This window comes from Mus pahari, chromosome 10 (assembly GCF_900095145.1).
Source record: "Mus pahari chromosome 10, PAHARI_EIJ_v1.1, whole genome shotgun sequence".
In the NCBI taxonomy this organism is placed as follows: Eukaryota; Metazoa; Chordata; class Mammalia; order Rodentia; family Muridae; genus Mus; species Mus pahari.
The window spans coordinates 5639462-5664143 of NC_034599.1; the positions used below are offsets into that span (position 1 = coordinate 5639462).

The 24682-nt window shown below is 39.9% G+C and overlaps 1 protein-coding gene across 1 annotated transcript in view; it reads right to left on the reverse strand.

Moving 5' to 3' along the window:
* Cntn5 (contactin 5) overlaps positions 1-24682 on the reverse strand; it is a 1169992-nt gene that overhangs the window by 9413 nt on the left and 1135897 nt on the right. Inside the window, exons 22-24 of the mRNA XM_029543057.1 lie at positions 24536-24645; positions 5579-5765; positions 5058-5170 (exon numbers count right to left, since the gene is read on the reverse strand). Coding sequence (XP_029398917.1) covers positions 5058-5170; positions 5579-5765; positions 24536-24645 — 410 coding nt within the window. The remainder of the gene's footprint in view (positions 1-5057; positions 5171-5578; positions 5766-24535; positions 24646-24682) is intronic.

Below are 24682 nucleotides of genomic sequence, written 5' to 3' on the forward strand. Positions count from 1 at the left end.
AATCTGGACAAAATATTGTCCACATAAGTGAGGCTGCACAGGCATTGAGATCCTTCATAAAGGTTGTAGCTAACTAGGATGGGAATATCCTTAGGTGGTTGGTTCATTGTTATTTTTGAACTGTTTACTATGCTATGCTTCTCGAATGTTTTTGCCTCCAATAATAGTCTATCATGATGGGAGGGGTATAATCACCAAACAGCAGCATTTAAAATACACTAATGCATTTTTATTCATTCCCATTGTTTTTATGCATTTTCATAATTATTGGTGTTGTGATTGCCTTGCCTAATGGGAATAGCAGTGGCTTCATCATTATGCAAATATGAATTCAAAACAATCTTCTATGAAACCCAAGGAAACCAATGTACCAATCTACCTGACTGGGTAAATTACTGACCTTTCCCAACCTAAATCCACCCTTTGTTTGTAGAAATAATACCTACTATTTCATAATTTTCTCAGGAGAACAAAAGCATGTGACAAAAACCAAGCATGGGGCCTGGTCACACAAGACAGATAGAAACTCACCTTTATCACCACCATTGCTGACTGCCAGTGGGACACTGTTTAAATGTCATGTCTGCACACACACTCAAACACAGACTCTCAAGTTCATATAGAAAACATGTTTTGATTTTGACCTAACTTGCATGCAACAAAATAAACCTTAGAAAAATCAAACTTTTGGGTGGGTGAGGTGAAATGTGCAGGTTTGTGTGCATATGAATGCAGAAGCAAGAGGTCAGCCTGATGTGTTATTTTCCAAGAGCTGTTCATGTACCATCTTTTTTTGAGACACAGTAATTCACTGGAACTACAGGCTCACATATGCAGATGGGCTACCTGACCATCAAGGTCCAAGGTGTCATATCCTTTGGCCCATAAAGTCTCTGAAGAAATGGAGAAGTATGGGCGTGGGTGTTCCAATTTCATCAGATGTGAAAGAACTCTTAGGGCCCAAAGCTCTCAGGTAACAGAAGGTCTTAGCTTATAACTAAATTGTGAAAGCAAGGGAAAATCTCAATGTACACTGATGGGCCATTTATAATTAGTAAATTTTGCAACTGATTAGTGCTTACACTTCCTAGCTATGAATCAGTTTGGAAAGTAGATACAGAAATATATAGCAAAGGGCACTTTAATCTAGAAAAAAATAAAAGACTTTCTAGGCACCATCAGAAAGTGGTAAATGTCTTCTGGTTCATAGCATGGGGCTCTTGCCCTGAATTCATTCAAACAGCCTGAGTCTACTCTGAGTATAACCTTCTGGGGAGAAAGGAGGACTTCTGTAAGATCAAAAATCCCCTCTCAATTTCCTTAAATACCAAGATACCTCTAACTTGAATTTTCCAAGAATACCAGAAGGAATAGTTTAGAGTGGCATTACATAATCCCGTGGAAAGGGAAACGTCTAGTGTGTTCTACCTTGTAGATTTTCCATGCTTATGGGCAGGTGGGATGTCAAGACCCTGGTATCACTCTTGGCCTGGCTATAGACTTTCTGGAGTACAGCCAGAATCACATGGGAGGTATTGCTCCCCATTCCATCTGAGTACCACTTATGTTTGCATGCACTTCCCTGCAGATGTCTAACCACTGTATGGAGACCCTTGCCCAGACTGAGTTATTCGTCAGAGTCATGTTCCAAGTGCGTGTTCTCTAGGTTACACCTCTGTGTTTATGTTCTTAGTTATCGTTTCCTGCTGCATTGCTGTTTCATGGTGCCTGTGTCAGAAGAATGCTGCACATGGGAAGCCTTCTTATCAAGGGTCCTTTTGTGTCCACAGTTCTCCTGAGCTAGCAGAAGTTCCAATAAGGCTTAATAGCAAAAGAGTGGGTGGGAGGTCTGACTCCACGTGTTATTGGCAGCTTCCTTTATCCAGCTCTTTTCCCTCAGGAATATAAGGGTGTGTAATTCATTGAAGAAAATGAAAATAAACATTTCACAACATGTTCCTACTTTTGTGCATTTATACAACTAAGATGAGCTATGTTTGAGGCTCTTCCCCAGCAAGAAGGTATTCTAAAGTGACAGTGTGGTCCTCACCAATAGAAAATAGGAATTGTCGGTTTCTATTGTTATTATCCTTAACATTTTCCCCCTTAGTAGTGTAGTCTCCTCCAATTAAAAAAAAAAAATAGCAACTATATTTCAACATAGGCTTCTTAAACACCAAATTATTTTGTATAAATTATCTAATCCTTAAGATAATGTTGTAGCACAAATAATGCTAATGCCATTTTTACCAGTTTTAACTGAAGAAAATGAAACTCAGGGAAGTTTAAGAATATTATTCAAAATTATGCAAGTAAGATTTGAACTGGTCTGTCTGACTTGACTTAGGAGCCAATAATCGTTACCTGTCACATCACAACACATAGCTAAGTCATGCTGAAAAAGACAAATATTGGATACTAGCCATAGACAAGATAATTGTGTGAGATGTTCCTGGCTGAGTTGAAATTAGTGAACTTATTCAGCTCTTCTAAGGGTGTTGAGGATGAGTATTCTTGCCTGCACGATGCTCCATATTGCTGGGAGATTCCTCATAGCATATAAAGTATAGGAGTGGAACAAATACAAACACACTGGGCTAAAATGGTAGCAAAGAGATCCGAGTGTCATTGGGCATGCTGGTTGATTTAATTGCTAATTTGACACAACCCAGAATCACCTGGGAAGGGAGTCTCAATAAGTAATTATCAAGTTCAAGCTTGCCTGTGGACATATTGATGGGGGATTTTCTTGGTTGTTAATTGATGTTGAAAGATTCAACCAATTCTGGGCTGTACTATTCTTTAGGCAAGAATTCCTATTACTGAATATATATATATATATATATATATATATAAACAATGTACCTGAAAAAAAATCAAACAGGAAGGATCCACACATATCTTTTCTCTGGTTTAAGTGTGGATATGATGGTTCAAATCCCTGCTTTGACCTCTCCTTTATAGTAGAATTGTGAGCTCCAGACTCATTTTCTTCTTAAGTTGCTTCTGTTGTGTAGTGTATAATAGCCATAGAAATGAGATGGAACTGGAATATTTGGGGAACTGCACACCCAGCCCAACATAGTTTCTTTAGCTATTTAGAACTCAGGCTCTCTGGGGGAGCACTTAAGATACCAGCCTTCTAGGTAGTCATGTGAAATTTGTGTTTGTATCATGTGTTTTCAAGCATTCTACATTGCTTTTCTAGTTTGCAAGGTTGTTTGTCTCTTATGCTGTTAGGTTTGTTCTTTAATGGTCTCTCAGTAGTCTTAAAATACTTTCCCCTTATTATTAAAGAGTATACCTGCTTTGATGGGTGAGTTCAAAGGATGTGGTCTCTTAGGGGGAGATGTGAAAATAGAAGAGCTTATGGAAGGATCCAGAAAATGACCCAACTACCTCCTCAAAAGATGAAATTGTATATGTCTGAGGTTAGAGTCAGAGCTGAGTATGTGTGTGTGTTTCAGTGTGAGGCTGTGATCAATATTAACTTCAGTTAAGAAACACTGTAAGTTGCTTTTTGTATTAGTAGGAAATGGCTTTACACATACTCATCCATGAAGATATATGGATATATATTCTATTTGTAACTGTGTCTGTTGTAAGTTTAAGACTTCTACTACTTTATGCCCAAAATATGTCAGTATTTTTTAGTTGAAAGCCAAAATCATAATGGTTGTTAGCCTAAATATTGACATGAAAAAAATTTCAAACCTATCATCAGTAATATTCAACTGGTAATTCTGCACAGAATTCAATGTTAAACTCTGATGATCTGAAACAGAAGTTAGAAATTAGGACACATAAACCCATAGGTCACATATATTTTTAAACAAAGTTGTTTGTCAGGTTGTGTAGAGATCTTCACCCCATATCTCCTATAAACCCAAGGCAAGATATAAATAAAATGTGTCTTTTTGTAGCCCGGTGTATCTATGGAATCCTTCCTATTTAATGTGCTTGCCCTAGTACTTTACTGTTCTGTTTTATTTTTGTTTTTAACAGAAAATTATTCTGTTCAGTTTTAGAGGTCCAGGTTTTGTCATCTGCCAACAAAGTTTCCATTGCAGGATCCTCTGGGTGCCACAGGGTTGTCTACATTCATACTGAATTCAGGATCCTGTTGTTTTATTCTACACTTTTCTTTCAGGTGCCTTGTGCTTTTGGAGCTGAGTTTGACTGTTGCCTCCCACACCACAGGCATAGACAGACATAACACAATCAAAAGGTCTTTCATATGATCCAGTTTTGCCAAAAGTATGTCTCTAAGTTGAGATATCTCAGAGATAATTGCATATCAGTGATGCTATCCATGATAGATAAATTATGGAAACAATTTAGATGTTCAACATCAGAGGGCTGGATAAGCGAAATACATGCAATGAAATTTCCTTTTCTCTATGTCATTTGCAGGAAAATGGATGCCACTGGAACAAATTGTGTTAAGCAAGTTAAGCCAATTGCACAAAGACAAATGCCACATTTGTTTCCCATTTGTGTGTCATAGATTCTTTTTTAGAAAAATATAAAACAAAATAAAAAAAACCTTAAATGTATATATGAAAAGAAATTAGTAGTAGAATTGTTAAAGCAGTAGTTCTCCACCAGTGTATCGTGACCCCTTTGAGGGTAAAATGATCTTTTCACAGAGGTCACATATCAGATACTCTGCATACAAAATATTTACTTTGTGACTTATAAAAGTAGCAAAATGAAAGTTATGAAGTAGAAACGAAAAATGGTTTTATGGTTGGGCATGTGTCACCACAGCATGAGGAATTGTATTACAGCGTCAGCCCTAGGAAGGTTGAGAGCTACTGGTGCAGGGGGATAGAAAGAGCCAATGAGAAAGGAATGGGTGAGAAAACGAACGCTGAGGGTAAAAGGAAAAAAGACTCAACCTGTAACACACATCTATTCGAGCTAACACAACTAAGAAGAAAACCAAAGGCTGAGCAGTCAATTCTTGATGTCCCATTCATGTCGCCCCTCCCCCACCCCCAATCACAGCAATGGTTCTGAGATATGTGTTGTTCCAAGAATGAAGAGACACTAACCTTGTAACCCATGACTTCAGACTCATTGGCTAGGGGTCTGACTGGCTCCCAGCCTAGGGAAACCTGGGAGCCCTGCTGCTCCCACCGGAGGTTGCCAGGTGGCTCGCTGGGGGCTGCAAGGTAAACACACCAAAGTGAACCACTAGGAAAAGCCTTTCTTCCCTTCAGTCCGGAGGATTCCTGTCTTCCCTGTGCCTGGTAGTTGGCTGGCTCCATAGACTCCCCTCCAGCTGGAATCAGAAGGGGAGGGGTTTTGCTCCAGGAGTGTCATTTTAATAGCTACTCCACTGAGCTTTTGAACTTGAATCCTTTTATCTCCCTTCTGTGTCAGAATCGCTTAGCCTTGTTTCACAGGATGATAACCTTTACAGACTGGGAATGCGAACAGTTTTTGAGCTGGTTTTGGACTTCAGATCTGAGCGCTGAAACAAGGCTCCCTTTCGACTCTGCTTATTATGCATGCACCTTGCATGGCTTCTGATCATGTGGCTTTCAAACAAACAAAATCCCAGGTCACTTACGGTGCCTCTTTGTGGTGGCGCTCGCTTCCCTGCTGGGTGGCCCATAGCCGGCTCCATTGTAAGCCCTGACTGTGAGGTGATAGAGTGTGTCGCCTTCCAATCCCGTCAACATGACGAATGACTCATTCCCTCTGGTTCGGACTGTTTCTACAGAGTCTTCTGGCTCGGTATCTTTCCAGTAACCAATCTGTCAACACATTATCACAAGACAAATTAATTTCGAAATTTCCCCGGGATTGTGACTGCCTGACATACTTATCCTATTTCTCTCCTGCTCACCGCCCCTTCTACCCACCCACATTGCTCGAGATCAAATCCCGGAAAGAAATTGCCTCTGAACCTCTCAATTTACAGCCCTTAGCTGTAAGGCCCCTTACTACCTTGATTTCCCCTCTGAGTGTACTGTATTTGGGGAGTGCTACCAATACCAAAACATGTTCTGCTATTAAAGAAGAATCAAGCCAGGATGGAGGAGCTTCTCCTTCAGGTCAGCAGAACAATTTACCAGGAAACAATGGAAAAATTATCTGGAAAACCATTACTTTGAAATACCAAATGAAGGTGAATTACAACAGCTTACATAAATTAAACAATGAGTAGTTAGAACACCCATGATACCTTGGAGTGGGTTAAATGGACTGAAATCGTGCTAGGTATGGAAAGGGGGCACCCAGCAGCTGTTTAGGGCTGTTTGCTTGAAGATCTTGTACCTTTCCTCAATGATGAGATTCTGGTCAACTCTACTCCTTTGTTACAATAGGTATGTTCTCCTGTGATGTTCTCCTCACACCTTAGCCTCTGTTAGTGGCTAACAGAACTTTATCTACTAAAGTTCAACAGGATCTGATTCAAAAATGGCAGGGAAGTTATGACAGCCGCAGCAGGCAGCATCCTGAAAGATTATGCTCCATCTTAATTAAGGTTATGGCAGTGCCTCACCTGCATCCATCCTGTCTTCCTTCTGATGCTCTGGCTTCTGTGCAGTTGAGAAGGCCAGATGGCATTTTCTAGATTCTATTTTAGCTAAGCTTGTTTGGAATCTGCAGATTTTCTCCAGCATCTCTCAGCTGGCTGTGGCATAGGAAGCCACTAAAGACTGTGATTTTAATAAGGAACCTGCATATTACTGTGGCATCTTGGGGACAGCCAGTCTAGATGCTGGCTCAGAGAAGAAACAAAAGAGGAGAAAGAAGACAGTTATAGCATGCCACTGCAGTCTCTCCTGTTCCTTTTCTTCTTTTCACACGTATGTGTATGGTATGTGTGCCTGTGCGAAGGCATATTTGCATACATGTGGAGGCTCAAGGCTAGTTTCAGGAATCATCTTGATTCCTCTTTATGTTACTCTTTGAGGCAAGGTATTTCTCTCAAATATTGAACTCATCAACTAGCTTGTCTTGCTAGGAAGCTTGAGATCTGGGAGTCTGCTGTCTGTTGGAATTACTGTTGGGTCACCACACAGACCTGGCATTTACACTGCTTATGGGAACCCAAGCTCTGCTCTTCTTGCTGCTGGAGGCAGCACTTTTACTACGGAGCTGTCACCGTGGACCACCACTTAGACGGAGACAATACCTTGTATTGTTTCGAACATGCTTAATGTTGCGTCCTCATCTCTAATCCAGCAGTGTGAGTGTTTTCTAATAGAACTTATTAGTGATGCAAGCAACTTTCATGCCCAGTTTGACTGATGAGGGTTCTTTTGAGTTTCCTCTTTGAGGATCAGTGCATCAGTTATTTTTCTTCCTGCTGTGATTAAAATACCTGTTAAGAAGCACCTTAAGTAGAGGAGAGTTTATTTAGGCTTCAAACTTAGAATTTCAACAGGATATGGCTCAGCATGAGAGAGAAGGCATGCTAGCTGCTGGGGACAGCATCTAGTCACATTGCTTCAGGTAGTTAGAAAGTAGGAAGAAAGCAGAGCTATAAAACTTCAAGACCCTTAAGGACCTGCTTCCCCCAGTGAGGTACCACCTCCTAAAGATCCCACAATCCTGCTAACAGTGCCGAGAATAGTGTAGTCACACAGAAAGACTGTGAAGGAAACTTCATATTCCTACTTCAGGAGGGAATGCCTGGAGTTTTGTTTGTAGACATGACACTGCATAATCATCATATACCTTCCTTGTTACACTGAGGCCTTTGGTCATTAATTGTTGACTGGGTCTGTGCAGATGCAATGTAGACAGAGTCGGACCATGTTAGTTCTCAGGGCTATTCTTCTGTGCAGTGCTTTTCTTTGCTGATGGAAAGCCAGCCTTTGTATTTCTAAGGCTCTCTTTCAGTCTGGGTGCTGCTACGCTTTGGGTCTGGCCACTTGAAGCTGGAGCATGTGGTATGAGCAGAGGGTAAAGCCTTGCCCTTTCTGGTCTTTTGCCAGCAGAGACACGAAGGCACTCTTTTCTCCTTTCTCCCTCCCTGCAGCCCATGTCATTTCCCTGGCTTGGTGGGGCTCAAGAAATAGGAATATTGCTTGTATGTTGCTAGTTCAAATTAGAGCAGACTCAGTTAGATTCTGGGCCTGGCACTCATCGCAGTAACCTTGAGATGAGGATGGCTTCCTTGGCATCACACTGTAGGAACCACTAGTTATGACCTCCTAGTTAGCTTCTGGCTTTGATGGTTTGCTTTTAAAATCATCAGCTTTGTGTTTTGTGTTTCTAGAGTTTGTTCTTGAAAGCCATTCTTGAACAATCACACTGCATATGCTGCCTAACTTTTGCTAACTGTTTTCATAAAATACACCTTCCTTAAAGGAGAGTTATAAGTTCTCCACAATTGAGCCCTGGTTGACATATATGTAGAGACTTCTAATTATATATAAAAGAGGGGTATAATAAAATGATATTATCTTTTTAGCCAATCTTACCACAGAATTGGAAGAGAATACAGTCAAGTGAGTGAACGCCAGAAAAGTAGTTTTCTAAAATAGGAAGTCATCATTCTATATTTCATACACTGCTGGCCCCTCTATTCCCTATTCTGAAGACGAACTTGTCTTTCTTGGACTCAGAATATTTGAACGGGAGAAAAAGTCCAAGTTATTCTCAAGCTATGAAGTTGGCTGGAAAGTTACTAGTTGAATGAACGCTCATTTTTCTTTTCCTGTAATGCATTTGATTTCCTGGCTTCTGCCTCAGTGTCTCCTAACTAGTTACATTATTTTAAATATAATTATGATTTGATATAGTTGAATGATTAAATTAAGCAAATTGTAGGTTTATAAAAATACAAATTTTGGATTTCTAAAAATTGGATATATGATGGAGTAACCATTATAAAATCAAACATCTCAAGTAAAATAACAAATGCATGTGTTGCTAAACTCACGAGAGAAAAAATTCTGTCCACCTGAACCAACACCTCATGATTTAGATTTCCCAGAGAGAAATCTAAAAGTTCATTGAGGCAGGCTTTCTCAATCAAATTCAATAGCAGTCATATGACAAATCTCTTTTGCCACCTTTCAGAAGTGGAATTACAGGTGGGTATCACACCCTCCTGGCATAGGCTGTGTTCTGGGCATCTGAATTCCCATCCTTATGCTTGTGTGGCAGGTGCTCCAACCACTGGGGAACTCCTCGGTGCCACTAACTTTGACTTTTGAATAAAGTATTGCTGTGGCTAGCTCACAGCATATATATATATATATATATATATATATATATATATATATATATACACACACACACACACACACAAACACACACACACATATTAGTATACCACACCATCCTAATTCCCTAGACTAGATCCCAGAAATAGGATTATGAGTTTAAAAATTAGGACAAAATTAAGCCTTTAATATAAAAATGACCCATTACATTTCAAAGGATTTGAACAATTTTTTGTTTTCAACAGAAATGCATAAACATAAGACATTTTCCATATTGCTACAAGCCCAAGGCAGACTGTGACTTTGAAACCAGAAGTCTTTCTTTTGGTGTGTGTAAGGTGCATATTGGATAGTTTTCTTAGCTTCTTTTGATAGTTTTGGATTTTATTATTTCGATCTTTTGTATTTTATCACGTTAAAATATTTATTTCAAAAATAAGTGACACGCAGCTTTATTAGTGTCGAGCAGACGGAAGGATGTCACTGCCGTTTGGTGTTTGAGATCTGAGGTTTTGTTCACGTTCTCAGGTATTTCTTTTGCAAATATTTTACCCTCTCTGCCGCTCTGAGTTTACTAACCCAAATTCTTTTCTCCTTCACATCTGGCATATCCTCTGTGTTTAAAAAAAAAACCATACTTTTCTTGCATCTTTCCTCTGCATTCTGAGATGACTTCTTAGGTTCTTACTTCGAAGCATCAGTTTATATATCTAGCAGTATTGGGCCAGTGGTTAAGAACACTGGATGTATTCCAGAGGACACAGTTTCCAGAACCTACATGGCAGTTTGTAACCATTTTATATTCTAGTTCTAGGGAATCTAATGCTCTCTTTTAGCTTTTCTGTGCACCAGGCATACATGTGACACACAGACATACATGCAGGCAAAACTCCGATACGCAGGAAATAACGAAAATGTTAAAAATATTTAGTAGTATTAACTTTGTATCTTACTGTTCTTAATAAATATTTTATTTGTTGATTTGGGTCCTGATTTTGAATGTGTTTTCTTCATAACCTGAGATGCTGTTTACGTATAGAAAATACTGTTCTCACTCATTTCCTGTAAACCAAGAACCATGAACCTAGTGTTTTTCTTCTGGGTTAAAGCTTATCATCAATCTACCATCTATCTACCTTCTAGCTATGTAACTTACCTGTCATCTATCATCTATCTTTTATGTATCATCTTGCCACATAACATCTATCTATCTATCTATCTATCTATCTATCTATCTATCTATCAGCCTGACTATCAAATGTCTCATTTTGTGTCTATAATACATGTATCATGTATATATTTGTCAATCTATCGCTTGGAAATATTGTCTGTCAATATTTATCTAGCACCACATATCTCTGTCATCTATCTAAAAGAACTTTGCATGCCAAAGAGTATGCTTGGGAAACACACATACGAGTAACATTAAACAGTCTGAGCAGATTATATTTAAGCATATATGTACATACATAATCATGCAATAACAATTAGTGTAAAAAAGATCATAAATTTAAAGAAGAGTATTGAAGTATATATGGGAGAGTTTGCAGAAAGGAAAAGGAAGGAAGAAATGTAATTTTATTATAATTTCAATTATAAAATAAACCCATTTATAAAAAATAAATATTTTTAAATTAAAGAAAGCACTTCACCAGTTCATTTGTTATTTCCTTAGATTTTTGCCTCCTATATAATTACCAGTGTATCATACCCTACTGATCTTAAAGCCATCATGTATCTAAGGAAGACCTGAAGGCTTCTCGATGGGGAGACTGCACCTCTGAGCTGAACAGTACCCTGCAGATGGTTGCAGTGAGTTATGCAGGTGTGTGCCAGATGCCTGGCTGCCCCACAAGCCCCCACTCTTTTTTCCCTGGAACAAAGAAAAGTCTCCTGAGGTCTGAGCTGAGACACAAAGCTTCATGTGCCTGGTTGCAGTTTGTTTCAGTGAAGCAAAGATAAAGTAGAGGGAGGCCAGAGGCTATTACATTGCTTGCTTGGACCTAGAAAATGGGATTTTGAGAGTGGGTCATTGCACAAAGATGAAGGGAAAGGAAAACATACAAAACTCTGTGGCAATTTTACTTGATGCTGCTTGCTGCAATGGCAATGAGGTTGTCTTTTTCCTCAGGACTTCACGTGCCGCTTAAGGGGAATTAGGAACAGCTTGGTTTATATAATTCCAGAGGATCCACTAGTGTTGCTAAATCTAACAGTCATGACTAATGGAAATGAGGTTAGAAGGCAGCTGTGTCTCTGCCGATCTATTGATTGCTCACCTGCACCACTGTTTAAAACACTCTAACCCTTCCTCCACCAGTGCTGAAACTGCCTCTGTATGTGCCTCTGGCTTATGCAACATTCAACATCAGTATGGCCGTCTATCTAGATCTATAGCGTCCCGGACCAACAGAACATTGTTACCACAGCAGATGGATTTGTTTTACTTGGCAAAGGCCAGCTTGCTTCAGTTTAGTTTGTCTCCAGTTTCCTAATCTTTTGATGTTAGTATTAAGTATATTGTTAAATTGGCTCTTCACAGTTGATGGGCTGGCAGGCAGTATGATTAGATTACATGCATAATAGTTGCTTTGTGCCCAGGTAATTTTATCATAAAGGACACAATTTAATGAATCAAATAAGATAAATAAATAATGGTTAGTTAAAGTTTCAATATTTATGAGGCAATAGTAATTAGTGGATATGAAGTGAGGAAGTTGGAAATGTGACAGGAATACCAATAGTGTCGCTTTCTGAATCAATTCATGGTTATTCTTCTGAAATGCTGATTTTACTATCTAAGAAGCAGTGAGAAGGGTTGACTGTACATAAAATTGAATTTGTTCCTGATCTGTGTATTTCAGCACAGGCATTAGCTTTCTTCCATTCTTTACCATCTTTATTGAATTTTATTTAGAAAAATTCTTTTTATCTTATCTTATTTTTTATTCTATTTATTTACTTTTTGTATGTATACGTGTGTGTGTGTGTGTGTATGTAAGTGTCTGGCTACATGTATGTGTGTATACATGTGTGTGTATGTGTGGCTGTCTGTCTGTGTGTGTGAATGTGTGTGTATATGTGTGTGCACGCATGTACTGTGGCCCACATGTGACAGTCAAAGGACAACTTGAAGGAGCCCATTCTCTCCTTCCACCATGAGGATTCTGGGAAACAAAGTCAAAACATGAGGCTTGATAGCAGACACTTTTACCTATTGAGTCTCTGGCTCTCTTTACTAAATTTATAAAGATCCCAGTGAATAAGAAAATTCTGGAAGTATTTTATTATTTTTACTACCGTACTTACCTATGCCCTGTGAGGTGATCTACACACCCAAGAGGCTTTAGTGAAAGAAAAGTTCGACCTGAATGTTAATGTAGAAGAGAATGCTCATCTTGAAATATTTATGCACTTAATCCTCTGCAATGTGATGTTCCCTTTCTATGATGCTTTGAGTGCCATCTTTGACATTTATTTATTGGTAAAAGATCAAAAGTGAGAACCAGCACCACTGAGGCGAATGAAGAGACCATTTCACACCAAGTAAACTGCAAACAGAAGGACAGGGATCGCAGCTGTGGGCATTGATCACCGAGGACACAAACAAAGCAAATGAAGTCAACATCAAGCCCTGGACAAGTTCTATAGTTTTTGAAAGGTACCTGATTCAGCTTAATCAAAGTGGGTAGAAGGGAGGAGGAGGGAGGGAGGAAGTAGGGAGATAAAAGTTATTGATGAAATTAAGTGACTTTGCAGATCTGAGGAATATTCCAGAGATGCCCACATGAGTAGAGCGGTCGTGCGAACTCTGTCCCAGATGAGAACTAACAGCGCTTCCCCAACAGGCTAAAGTAGCCTAAGCCGGTCAGCATTTAGCTGGAGCTGCAGTAGGTGTGGCCTGGCATGTAGCTGTTTTGCCCGAGGACGCTCCTCCCTCCCTAATCCCAAAGACTCTAGTGAGAGGCCTTGCCGGCTGGAGGCATACAGGGGAAGGTGGCTGTAGAAAAAGGAGCTTGGAACAGAAGGGGCATTCAAAAGTGAAAGACTAGGAACCGATAAGAACCGAAAAGTGGGTTAAGTTCCGCTGACATCCTCGGCTGATAGGTAAACAGCCCTGTTACAGGGAGGAGCTCGGCCCCTGGGAAAGAGAACAGCAGAGGCCAGTTATGCTTCGAGAAAGCCACATCAGTTTTCTGTCTTGAGCATACTGCTTTTGGATTTCCTGAAGCTAAAAATATCTGCTGGGGTAAAGAAACAGCCTAATGAAGAGGGTACCCACAGAGTGGGGGGAAGCTTTGCTACATAGCCACCTGACAGGATTAATAAGAGTCAAAGAAACAAATGGCCCAATCAAAAGTGGGGCCTGAGACCTGAACACAGAGTTCTTAGAAAAAGATATAAAAATGGCTAAAAAAGCATCTTTAAAATTGTTCGTTGCCCCGAGTAAATTAAAACAACTTTTTTCATCTTACTCCAGTCAGAATGTCAAAGTTGAACAAAACAACCTACAACAAATGCTGGAGTGATTTGTTGTGAGGCCCACTGACCTCTCTTGGAACAATGTTGGCAGAAATGTAAACTGCCACAGCCACTCTGGAAATCAGGGATTTCTCAAAGAGCTAAAACTAAATTTACCATACGATCCAGTTATACTGCTCTTTGGCATGTGCCCAAAGGAATCTACATCCTGCTCCAGAGATTGTTGGTGTACCATGTTCACTGCTACTCTGTTCACAATAGCCAGGAATCGGAGACAACCTAAATGCTCTTTGACAGACAAATGGATAATGGAAGTAGGGTCCATGTATTCTATGGAAGGTGAGTATGTTCTTCAACTCAAGGGTCCTCAGGAAGCAGAAAGTTAGCATTCTAAAAATGTTTGTATTTCACAATTGTTTCCTTTATAATTTGTAAAGACTTACTTATCTGTGTGTATATGTGCACATGTATGAGCAGATGAATGTATGGAGGCCAGAGAGTACATCGGGCAGCCTCAGCCATCATGCTTCACTTACTCCTTTGAGGCAGTTTCTCTTGAATTTATGTCTCAAGTTCTCTTGGCTTGGCTAGAAGCCAGCATGCTCCAGCAGTCTTTTTGTTTCTGCACACCTTGGACCTGGGGCGTTACAGGCATGTAAGAGATGCCTTGATTGTTACATGGGTGATGGATATGAATGCTAAAGCTTACACAATTGTTTTTAGCCACTGAGCCTTCTCTCCACCTCCCTGCTTAGTGTATTATACTTGATAAAATAAACAAAGTAACTGCTAAGATTCCCTTAAAAATAACAGAATTAGTAGAGTTTGGTAGCAAAAGTCTGTGATCCCAGTACTTGTTGAAGCCAAGAGGATCAGAATTTCAAGGTCATCCTTGGCTAAATTGCAAGTTCAAGGTCAGCTTGCATTAAAAAAGATCCTGTCTCAAAAACAAACAAACAGATAAATACATAGTGTTATGTCTAAGAAAAGATTTGCAAATCCTTTTGTTACTTAATAGACAAGCATTTCAGGCACATAATGGGCCAGTCCTGTAAGTCACCTCGGGTAAAGAATTTCCTCCATGTAGCTCTCTATGTAGCACAGGTGAAACAAACCCACAGAAAAATGAGATTCACTATTGACTGCTTTCTGAAACAATTCTGTGGAATGTCTTTCAATGGACCAGGACAGGTTAGGGTAAGAAGCCTGTCCACATGTAGCGGATGTGCATCTTGGTCTTTATGTGATCACCTGATCAGCAGAGATGTGGAGAAGAGATGGGGGAAGGACTGAGGGAAGGGTAACTGGGAGGGTGTCAGTGCGGATGTAAAGTGAATAAGTAAAAAAATTCAATTAAAATTTTAAAAAGAAGCTGACATATTACTTCAAGGTTTTTGTTTACTGATTTTGAAAAGAAAAAGTTTTGTTTGCTGCACAATCTATGAAAATACCCAAAGAAGGAAACCTAACAATGATGGCATGAAAACCACTTGGTTTATATTGGGAGCCACAGAAGTTCAGCAAAGAAGGGGAATTGGCATCTTCTCGTAGTCTAGTTTTTTGCATTCTTATTTTTACATAGTTGTAATAGAAAGCCCAGAGAATCTGCAAAACAAATACCATATGGAAAAGGAAAATAGCCTTTGTCTCAGCCCTTGGCAAAGGGCTCCTTCCCATTAGCTTATATCTGCAGCTCCACTTTTACTCCCTCTCCTGTAGACAAATGGAGTGCAATCTGCCCACCATAGTTAGTGTCAGACAGCACCAAGGTCCATTTGTTTTCATCTTCTGCTCTAATGATTAGGGTCCAGATCATAAAATAAACAACAATCAGATTGCCTCTCCCCTTAAGAAATCTCTACCACAACTGATTTTATAAAGCACAACACAATTGGTATCTTTTGAGGCAATCAATAAGCTGAAATGGCTTTAGTGACAAGTCTGAAATGAACTGCTAAGTGGCAGATTCCCTGGGAGCTTAAAAGTGAGCACATATAAGTGCTGCACAAAGCCCATGGATAGGGTTGCTGGAGCAGCGATTTAGAGACCAGTGTTAAATGGGCCGGATTACCTCATCTTCTGCTTTCCTTTCATAAGTATCAAGTTCAGAACTGAAACTAAGGTACTCAGCATCCATTTCCCTACCAAGAACTGGCATTATTGTTTGCTGACTATTAAAATGACTCTCTCTCTCTCTCTCTCTCTCTCTCTCTCTCTCTCTCTCTCTCTCTCTCTCTCTCTCCACACACCACACACACACACACACACACACACACACACACACAGAGTTAAACATTTCTTACAATTGGGAGGAGTAAAAATAGATACCATAATTTAATCTTGGCAATCATGGGAGATTTGGTTCCCTAGGCAAAAAGAAAAATATTTTTTACAAGAATTATAGCTATTGGAAATAATTCTCCTTTCTGTTCTACCAAGCAAACTAACCTTTTTTATTTAGGAAAACAGAGGGTATTTTAGGGGCAGAAGTATGTGCTCCTGCACAGAGACACGTAAACTTAGGGAGTGCACTGCTATAGATTTATTGTTACTGTGTTTTGAAGATCAACATGATATAGAATCCTAGGATAATTATAGACATAGAAATTCTATTGTTACTGTGGGATTTGGTCATATTAATTTTCCATAAACTTCCCCAGCATTAGACTGTGTTCTTTGAGGACCTGTCTCTGTACCTGCCTTTAATAGAGGGATAGAAGAAGCAAGCAGCTCAGACTGCATTTCCTTCATTCCTGAGAACTTTCTTCCAGGTCTAGGGAGAGCTGACAGAGGGAATGTGCCTTGGTGTGATCTCTCACTCTGTTTTCCTGCCAGGATGACATCTGCTTTGAATTTGCAAGCTCAGAAAGTCCTGATATGGTCTTGTAAGTGTGAGGGATACCGCTCTAGGATTCGGGGATTACCATTCAGTGGACATTTGAATGCTGGTGAATTCATAAATTCAAGAGAGAATATAATAAAGTATTTGCATGGGCCAGAGACAGACATGGTAGTCCAGATGGGAAGATCATCCTTATTCATGAATCGGAGTTGTTCAGTGATAAAGCCCATTTTCAAGCCTCAATCAAACTACATCTCACAGGCTGAAAATCTCAACATATCTCTATGATCCTGCTTTCTAAATTTAGTCTTATAACCATACCATTTCAAACAAGTTGAAAGGAACTAAATTTTTCACATAAGTTATTCTATGAAATCATCAAACAATTGTAAAGGTTTTGTAAAATACTCGATAGTGTGTGCATTTGGGATTTCAGAGGGTGGGATGCAAAGGTTAGTATAGTTGTAGAAGCTCATTGAAAGCTCAGTGGATTTTGCTTTTATCTAGCCTAATCATGATGATTACAAATGTCCATGAATAGATCTAAAAGGTACAGAAAGAGATGATATTGCTAGAGTGACCTCAAGTCTCTTACTTGAAGAAAGTTTCCTGGGAGACTTGGAACTTGCTCTGGTATGACCTTGTTTATCCATCTTGCCTGTTCTCTCTCTCTCTCTCTCTCTCTCTCTCTCTCTCTCTCTCTCTCTCTCTCTCTCTCTCTCTCTCTCTCTCTCTCTCTCTCCCTCTCCTTCCTTCCTTGTTTGTTTTCTTCCTTTCACAATTTCTCTTTCCTCCTTCTCCGTCACCTCTTTCTTCTAAACTAGCCTGGTACTCACTATGGAGACCAGGATACCCTTAGAGGGATTAGTTAATTTAATAACAAAAAACAAGGATTTTAATTGGGATCACACAGTTAATATATTTAAAAGAGGTGGGTTAATTATGAATAGAAATTAGCTCAAGTCAAAATGCTTGCTCTAATATTTCTTAAACCGTTTAAGATGTAATGGCAGATTCCTCCTCACACAAAACAATACATGAGTAGTGTATTGACAGATGGTTTCAGGGAAAGTTAAAGTGATACCTTTATTGCTACTCTGTACAGCTGCATCAGAGGAAAAATGACAAAACCAGGCAACTTATAAAAGAAGTTTCCTGGAATGAGAATCGAGACCCCACTTTATGCCTTAACCAGGAACCAAAATACAAAAGTCAAACCAAAACTGAAGAAAGTGGACATCACCTCACTTGCCAGACTGGGACTTGATTTATTTTTTGTTTTGCTCTGTATTTGTGAAGGTTTGAACAGGAATGCCACCCTAGCCCTATTCATGTGTTTGAATGTTTGCTCTATGAAGAGTGACTCTATCAGGAGGTTGCCTTATTGAAGGAAGTATGTCACTGTGGAGGCAGGCTTGGAGGTCTCCTCAGCTCCAGTTCCACCCAGTGTGGAGCATAGACTCCTGATGCTGCCTATAGATCAGGATGTAGAATTTTTGGTTCCTCCAGAATCATGTCTGCTTGCACACTGTCGTGTATCTCACCATAATAATGGACTAAACTGCTAAATTAAATATTTTCCTTTATGAGAGTTGCCATAGTCATGGTTCTCTTTATAGCAAATGGAAGCCATAACTAAGACAAAAGTTGGTACCAGGAACTGGGGCATGGCTATGATAGACCTAACCATGCTTTTGTTTGGAGGAATGTGAATTTTGAACTTTAGATTAGGAAAGCAGTCCAATGCTTTATGTGGGGCTTAATAAACCATACTAGTAGGAATATGGAAGACAGTGGTACTGAGGGTGGTTTGAACTGTGAGAGCATGGCTCAAGAAATTTCAGGGGAGAAGAATTTTAGTATGTGGTCTAGAGATTGTTCTTGGGCTATTTTGGTGAAGAATATGGTTGCTTTTTGCTCTTGTCTGAAAAGTCTACCTGAGTCTAAGGTGAAAAGATTTAGATTAATTGCATTGGCAAAGAAAATATGAAAACAGTCTAATATAGACTCTGTCCTTTGGTTTATTGTCCTTTGGAAATGGAGGAAGCTGCACAAGAAAAAACACACACACACACACACACACACACACACACACACAAAAGAGTATGGTTCAATGCTTAAAGGGGCACCAGGAAGTGAAATGGAGCTAAATCCTATGTGCAATAGGATAAACAGATTAGAGCTATTAAATGAAATTAAGGGAGTGGTGACCTTGGAGCAAGATCCCACCCAGCTAAGCATCCATCCTGTGAAAGGAATTAAAGAAAAATTTAGTCACAGGTGTGGTGCTACATGCCTTTAATCAGGAGACAGAGGCATTCAGATTTCTGAGTTCAAGGCCAGCCAAGCTTAGGCAGTGCAGGGAAGTATGGTGAACGCATAATTGAATGAGGGGCCATGTTTCAGCTACAGCAAGCAGTAGAACTTGGCAGCTTTGGCCAAGTGGTTCTGGCTTTAGAGTTAAAGATAGAAGAAAGGGGTTATAGAATTTCCCTCCATGATTAGAAAAGCTGCTGAGCTCAGGTATGTAGCATGGTTGTCCCTGTATGGAGGCCCATAGGGGCTGGCATGGGAAAGGGATTATGGGATCTCTCTCTGTGACTGAGGAAAGCTGCTGGGGCCAGGTATGTGGCCCAGAGGTCCAGAGAGGCTATTGTATGAAGCTGTGAAAGGCTTTTGTGTGGAGCTATGAAGGTAAAGCCTTGATTACTGTGGAAACCCCAAGAGTTTTAAAATGTTGGAGCTGAGGGGTACCTGCTGAGATAATCTGCTAATAAGGAGTGGAAGCAGCCCAAAAGAAAGAAGTGTGTTCAAGTCACCAAAGCTGGAAGGAGAATTTTGACATCGGACCTGGAGATACAGTGTTTAGAATTGCTTATGCGGTTTGCAGTGCTTCTTTGGCCCGGTATTTCTCACTCTGCTCCCTGACCTATGTTTTGTAATGGTAATGTATATCCTATGCCAAGGTATATTGGAAATATGGGACCTGATTTTGACTTTATAGCGGATTACAGTTACGAGATTACATGAATCTCAGAAGAGACTTTGGACTTTTAAACTGTGCTGAGACTGTGACAGACATGGACTTTTGAAGTTAGACTAAATGCATTTTGCATTATGTTATGGCTACAAGCTTAGGAGGGCGAGGGGGTGAGATTTGGTGGGATGCCTGCATTGACTTGTGTGATTAAATGCTTGCCTTATGTGGAGTGGCACGACTAGTGGGTGTGAGTAAGTGTGTCACTGTGGGGGCTGGCTTTGAGGTCTCATGCTCAAGCTCTGCCCATTGTGGAACACAGTCTTCTGCTGCTGTCTGTCGATCAAGATGCAGAACTCTTAGCTCCTTCTCTAACACCATGTTTGCCTGCACTCTGCCATGCTTCCTGTCATCATGATAATGGACTAAATCACTGAAACTATAGGCTAGCCCCAAATAAATGCCTTCATTTATAAGAGCTTACATGGGTATAGTGTTTCCTCACAGCATTCGAAACCATAACTGAGTTCTTACTCTGACTGTGAACTCATAATATTCCACCTTCCCCTGTTCGGTGCTAGTTTGGGGTACAGAAAGAGCCACCATGAATGGGGAGAATATGAGCTTTACAAGAGTCCCTACCTTTGTCTATTTTACTTTCTGGTTTAGTATCAATACTGCTCCTGTGCATAGTGGGAAACTCCATAAATATTTGCTGTGTAAGTAACTAAATAATGAATGAGACCAGAAAAATCATCCAGAATGTGAGACCAGTGACGTCTGAGGCCAAAATTTAAGTGTCACTTTGGGATTGCAATTTGAGTTAGGTGGCAGCAAGGTTCAGGAGCATTTACAATCTGGGTCACAGAGTTAGGGAGACAGGCTCGTGATAGTGCCTTGGCTGAGGCCGTGGGAAAGGTTATCGCACCTTATTGGTCTCATGTTACTGTAATTTCTTCATGATCTCTGCTATGGGTAGCCTTCCTCACTTACTTATGAAGGAGGGGAAAGAGGAGCTACAAAGGATGTTTTGTTTTGTTTTGTTTCCTCTGTCAAATTGATCTCCCTTCCAAACCTCCTTGCTGGCCCTGTCTCTTTGGTGAATTTTTATAAAGTCTGAGCACAAAGTCCTCCTCTTTGCCTTTCCCCTCTTCTAGCCTTAAGATGCTCCCCTCAGATGTTTTCACTTAATTACATGGCTTTTAGTGACACTTCTATGCCTTTAGTTCTGATCTCTCGATTAGACTATAAACCCCCACATCCTACTGCAAAGTGAGCAACATTCTTGTATTTCTAACAGAAATCCCAGCTTAATTCCAACAAAATAGAACTTGTGGTTTCCTTCCTGCAAATCTGTTGTTTTCTTTCCCCCCTTTTTGGGAAAATGGCACAATTTACTAACTTAGAAATACAGAAATAGTCGTTCTCTCTCTTGTCAACAGACTCTGGCAGCTCTCCTCTCAAACCCTCCACTTCGCACCACTTTGAAGAGGCCTCTGTATAGCCACCGCCGCATGGGTGCCTCGGGACAGTAATCCCCGACGCTTTTCACGGCCTGTCCCCACTTCCTTTTCCACTCTTCACAAAAAAGTGCCAGCTATTATTAAAAATGTGAGTCTGACATCGAATCTTCCTGGCTTACCGACTTTTCTCATTGCTGCAATGAAATGTCCAGGCGAAGCAGCATTAAGGAAGGGAAGTTTATTTGGGCTCAGGGCTGGAGACTACATCTGTGGGGGAAGCAGGAAGGCAGGAGTGTGAAGCTGCAGCTCACACTGCATCTACAAGGGTGCAGAGCAAGATGAGTGCTTTTTCTGTAGTCTTGAAGCTCAGGCCATGGAAAGGGCCTGCTGGCCACTTACATCTTTTCCTGTAGTCTTGAAGCTCAGGTCATGGAAAGGTGCAGTTCCTGTTCGTAGTGGGTCCTCTTTGCAAATACCCACCCAGAGGACAACACACTCAGAGTTCTGTTTTCTTAGAGATTCTGAATCTACTTAAGTGTATGGGAGGACTGCCCACTTACTCCCCTGTGTGGAAAACACTATGGTAACTTCTGCATCTGGAGAAGAAGCTGGACTCTGCATACATGGAACTAGACTTGCACTGCTGGGTAAAAGCCAGGCTGCATAAGAGCATACAGATGCCAGAGCCCAGCTTCTACTGCACTTCTAATTCTATGCATGCCATTTCCATGGATAATCCTTCCTCTGAGCTGTACCTTATATATATCTATATATATCTATATCTATATATATAGATATATAGATATATATAGATATATATATATATCTATATATCTATATATATAGATATAGATATAGATAGATAGATAGATATAGATAGATATAGATATAGATATAGATATAGATATAGATATAGATATAGATATAGATATAGATATAGATATAGATATAGATATAGATGTAATCATATTCTTTCCCTTCTTCCAACTCTCTGAGATTCTCTCACTATGCCTACCTAACCAATTTCACATTTTCTCTCTCTCACCCCAACACACAAACAAAAAAGAAAATCAACACAAAGAAAAAAAACAAACAAATTCAATGAGACAAAAAAATACCAACCCAAAACAAAAAGTGCACATAAAAACCTGTAGACCATTTTTTGTTGGTCTACACTTTAGTATGGAGAAAACAGATTTCCCCTCTCCTCAAAGGTATCAGCTGCAAATAGCTTTCTGGTTAGGGGTGGGAGTTTGTATTCACTTGTTTTTCTTTGTGCTGGGATTGTAACTGTCTCATTTATTGGTCATTTGTTTATATAATCTTTAGATTGGTCTTCCTCCATTATAGTATAGCACTCATAAACCTAAGCAGTCATGTCTTCTCATTAAGACAATTGGAGGAGTCACCAAGTACATTGTCACTGCCATTTCCCAAACAGTACTTGTAACTTGGAATTTTACACACTGTGGGTAATATTTAAATTGTGGCTAGAAAAATAAGTCATAAGACTGATACAGATGAATACGGATTAAATCCAATCATACTGATTTTACTAATAAAGACTCTTGTTTCAAATTCCTGTTTGGTTAACGTGATCAGAATTCTAGCATTAGCAACTGAAAAGCTAGAATATAGAGGGTCAGAATAGAGGAACTGGAGAAAAGAGGAAACGTGTGTCAAGTTTCTTCTTCAGGATTAAGGTAGAAGGAATACAGAAAAGGCAGGGAGTCTGTTCATACTCTCCTTATGTCACAGTTAGTGTTCGGCTGACTTGTGACTTTTCAGCAATGAGATAGAAGAAATCAAAGTCACGGATGAATATGTTTTACTTAAAATTAATGCCATACGTTGTCATCGTAATTTACATTTTATTTAATTTCTGATTTTTTTTTAAAAAATATGTACTTTATTTTCTAGTTAATAAGATGTTGCAATTGTTTCTGTAACAAAGTCTGTTTTTCTGTTTACATGCATGTATGGTGCACTCACCAGCCTTATGTAAACTAGACAGAAGCTAGGATCATCACAGAGGAGGGCACCTCCACTGAGAAAATTAATCCATAAAGTAAGGCTATACACAAGTGTGGAGGGCATTTTCTTAATTAGCAATATATGGGAAATAGCCAAGACCATTGTGGGTAGTGCCAACCCTGGGTGTAGGTTCTATAAGAAAGAAGGCTGAGTGAGCCAGAAAGCAACAAATGGCCTCCATTCTTCTCTCACCCCACACACTAAGGCAGCATTTTTTCATTGAAACAAGAGCTTGCAGATTCATCTTTCTCAGCTTGCTCTGTGGTCTCCCATCTCTGCCTTTTGGGTTGGTCTCCATAGCCACTCAGCATTGATATAATTATCGGGATGTAGTCCTCATGGTTTGGTTGTAAGTATTTTAACTATGGAGTCATCTTCCCAGCCCATGCTTTATTATTTTTAAACTTTATTTGATAATGTAAAACAGAATCAATGTTACTGTGCTTATGGAGCCTCTCCTGTTTCAATTTTCACAATTTGTGTTAATTTAGTTTAAAAGTACAACCATTGTGTTGATCCTACCAGAATCTCTCTCACCTTCATCAGCTTGTAATTGCTAGAACATTCCATTTCCTGACTGTGACTACTTGCCACTCCGACAGAGACAGACTGCACTCTGTGCCCTGACATGTTTGTGTCACATATAATCCTCACTGTCAGCCTTGACCAGCAAGTCATTGCCTTCTCCCAAGATGCTGTTCATCTCTGCCACACATATGGAGATCTGGCATTTCAGCTTTCTGTCAGTTTTTTATTGCCATAAAGGTACTGTTCTCATCAGTTCTAGAAAATGCCATCCTCATTGCCACCTGATTAGATGTACTCAACTCTGCTTCTGTCTTATTCTGGTGCTTTTCCCTCATGTCTGTCCTCTCCATACTAGACTAAGAGGCCCTTAATACAAGACAGATCTTAATATAGCCACTCCATTGGGGCTTTCCCTGTACTTAAGCTAGCATACTCAAGATCATAGCTACCCCACAGGCCTTCTGTACATGCGCAAGCTAAACATGAATTGATGTCACTGAACTGATTTGGCATATTTAAGATTATAAGGGTGCCACTTCTGTCTTAAAATAGTAAAAATAAGTAAATATCCATCCACAGTTTCTGGGTTTGTCTAAAACTCCATTTCATTTCCTTCTCTATTTTTTAATACAGTAGTGTCGAGACTACACTGGCTACAGACAATAAGCCAACTATTGAAAAGCAAAAATGTTTGTTGGAACAGTGGTTCTTTCTTTCTTTTTTGTTGTTTGTTCGTTCATTTGTTTTTGAGACAGGGTTTCTGTGTGTAGCCCTGACTGTCCTGGAACTCACTCTGTAGACCAGGCTAGCCCCAAACTCAGAAATTCGCCTGCCTTTGCCTCCCAAGTTCTGGGATTGAAGGCATGTGCCACCACTGCCCAACTAGTGGTTCTTTCTTAACACAGTGCAGAGTTTCAAAGGAATTCGATTGTGTTGAAACATCATTGAATTATCTGTTTAGCAGGACACAGTGCCAGCAAAACAGAAGGCCAATTTTCAATAATTCTCTTCATACCTCAAACCCCTGTGGTCTTCCGAGACTCTCCTTAACATGTCTCCATACAACAAAGATCTCTGACACTGACACACTGGTCGCTGTGACATCAGTGGGAGCAGCAGTGGGCTCTGTAGGAAGAGAAATAGAAAGTGATAAACCATGATC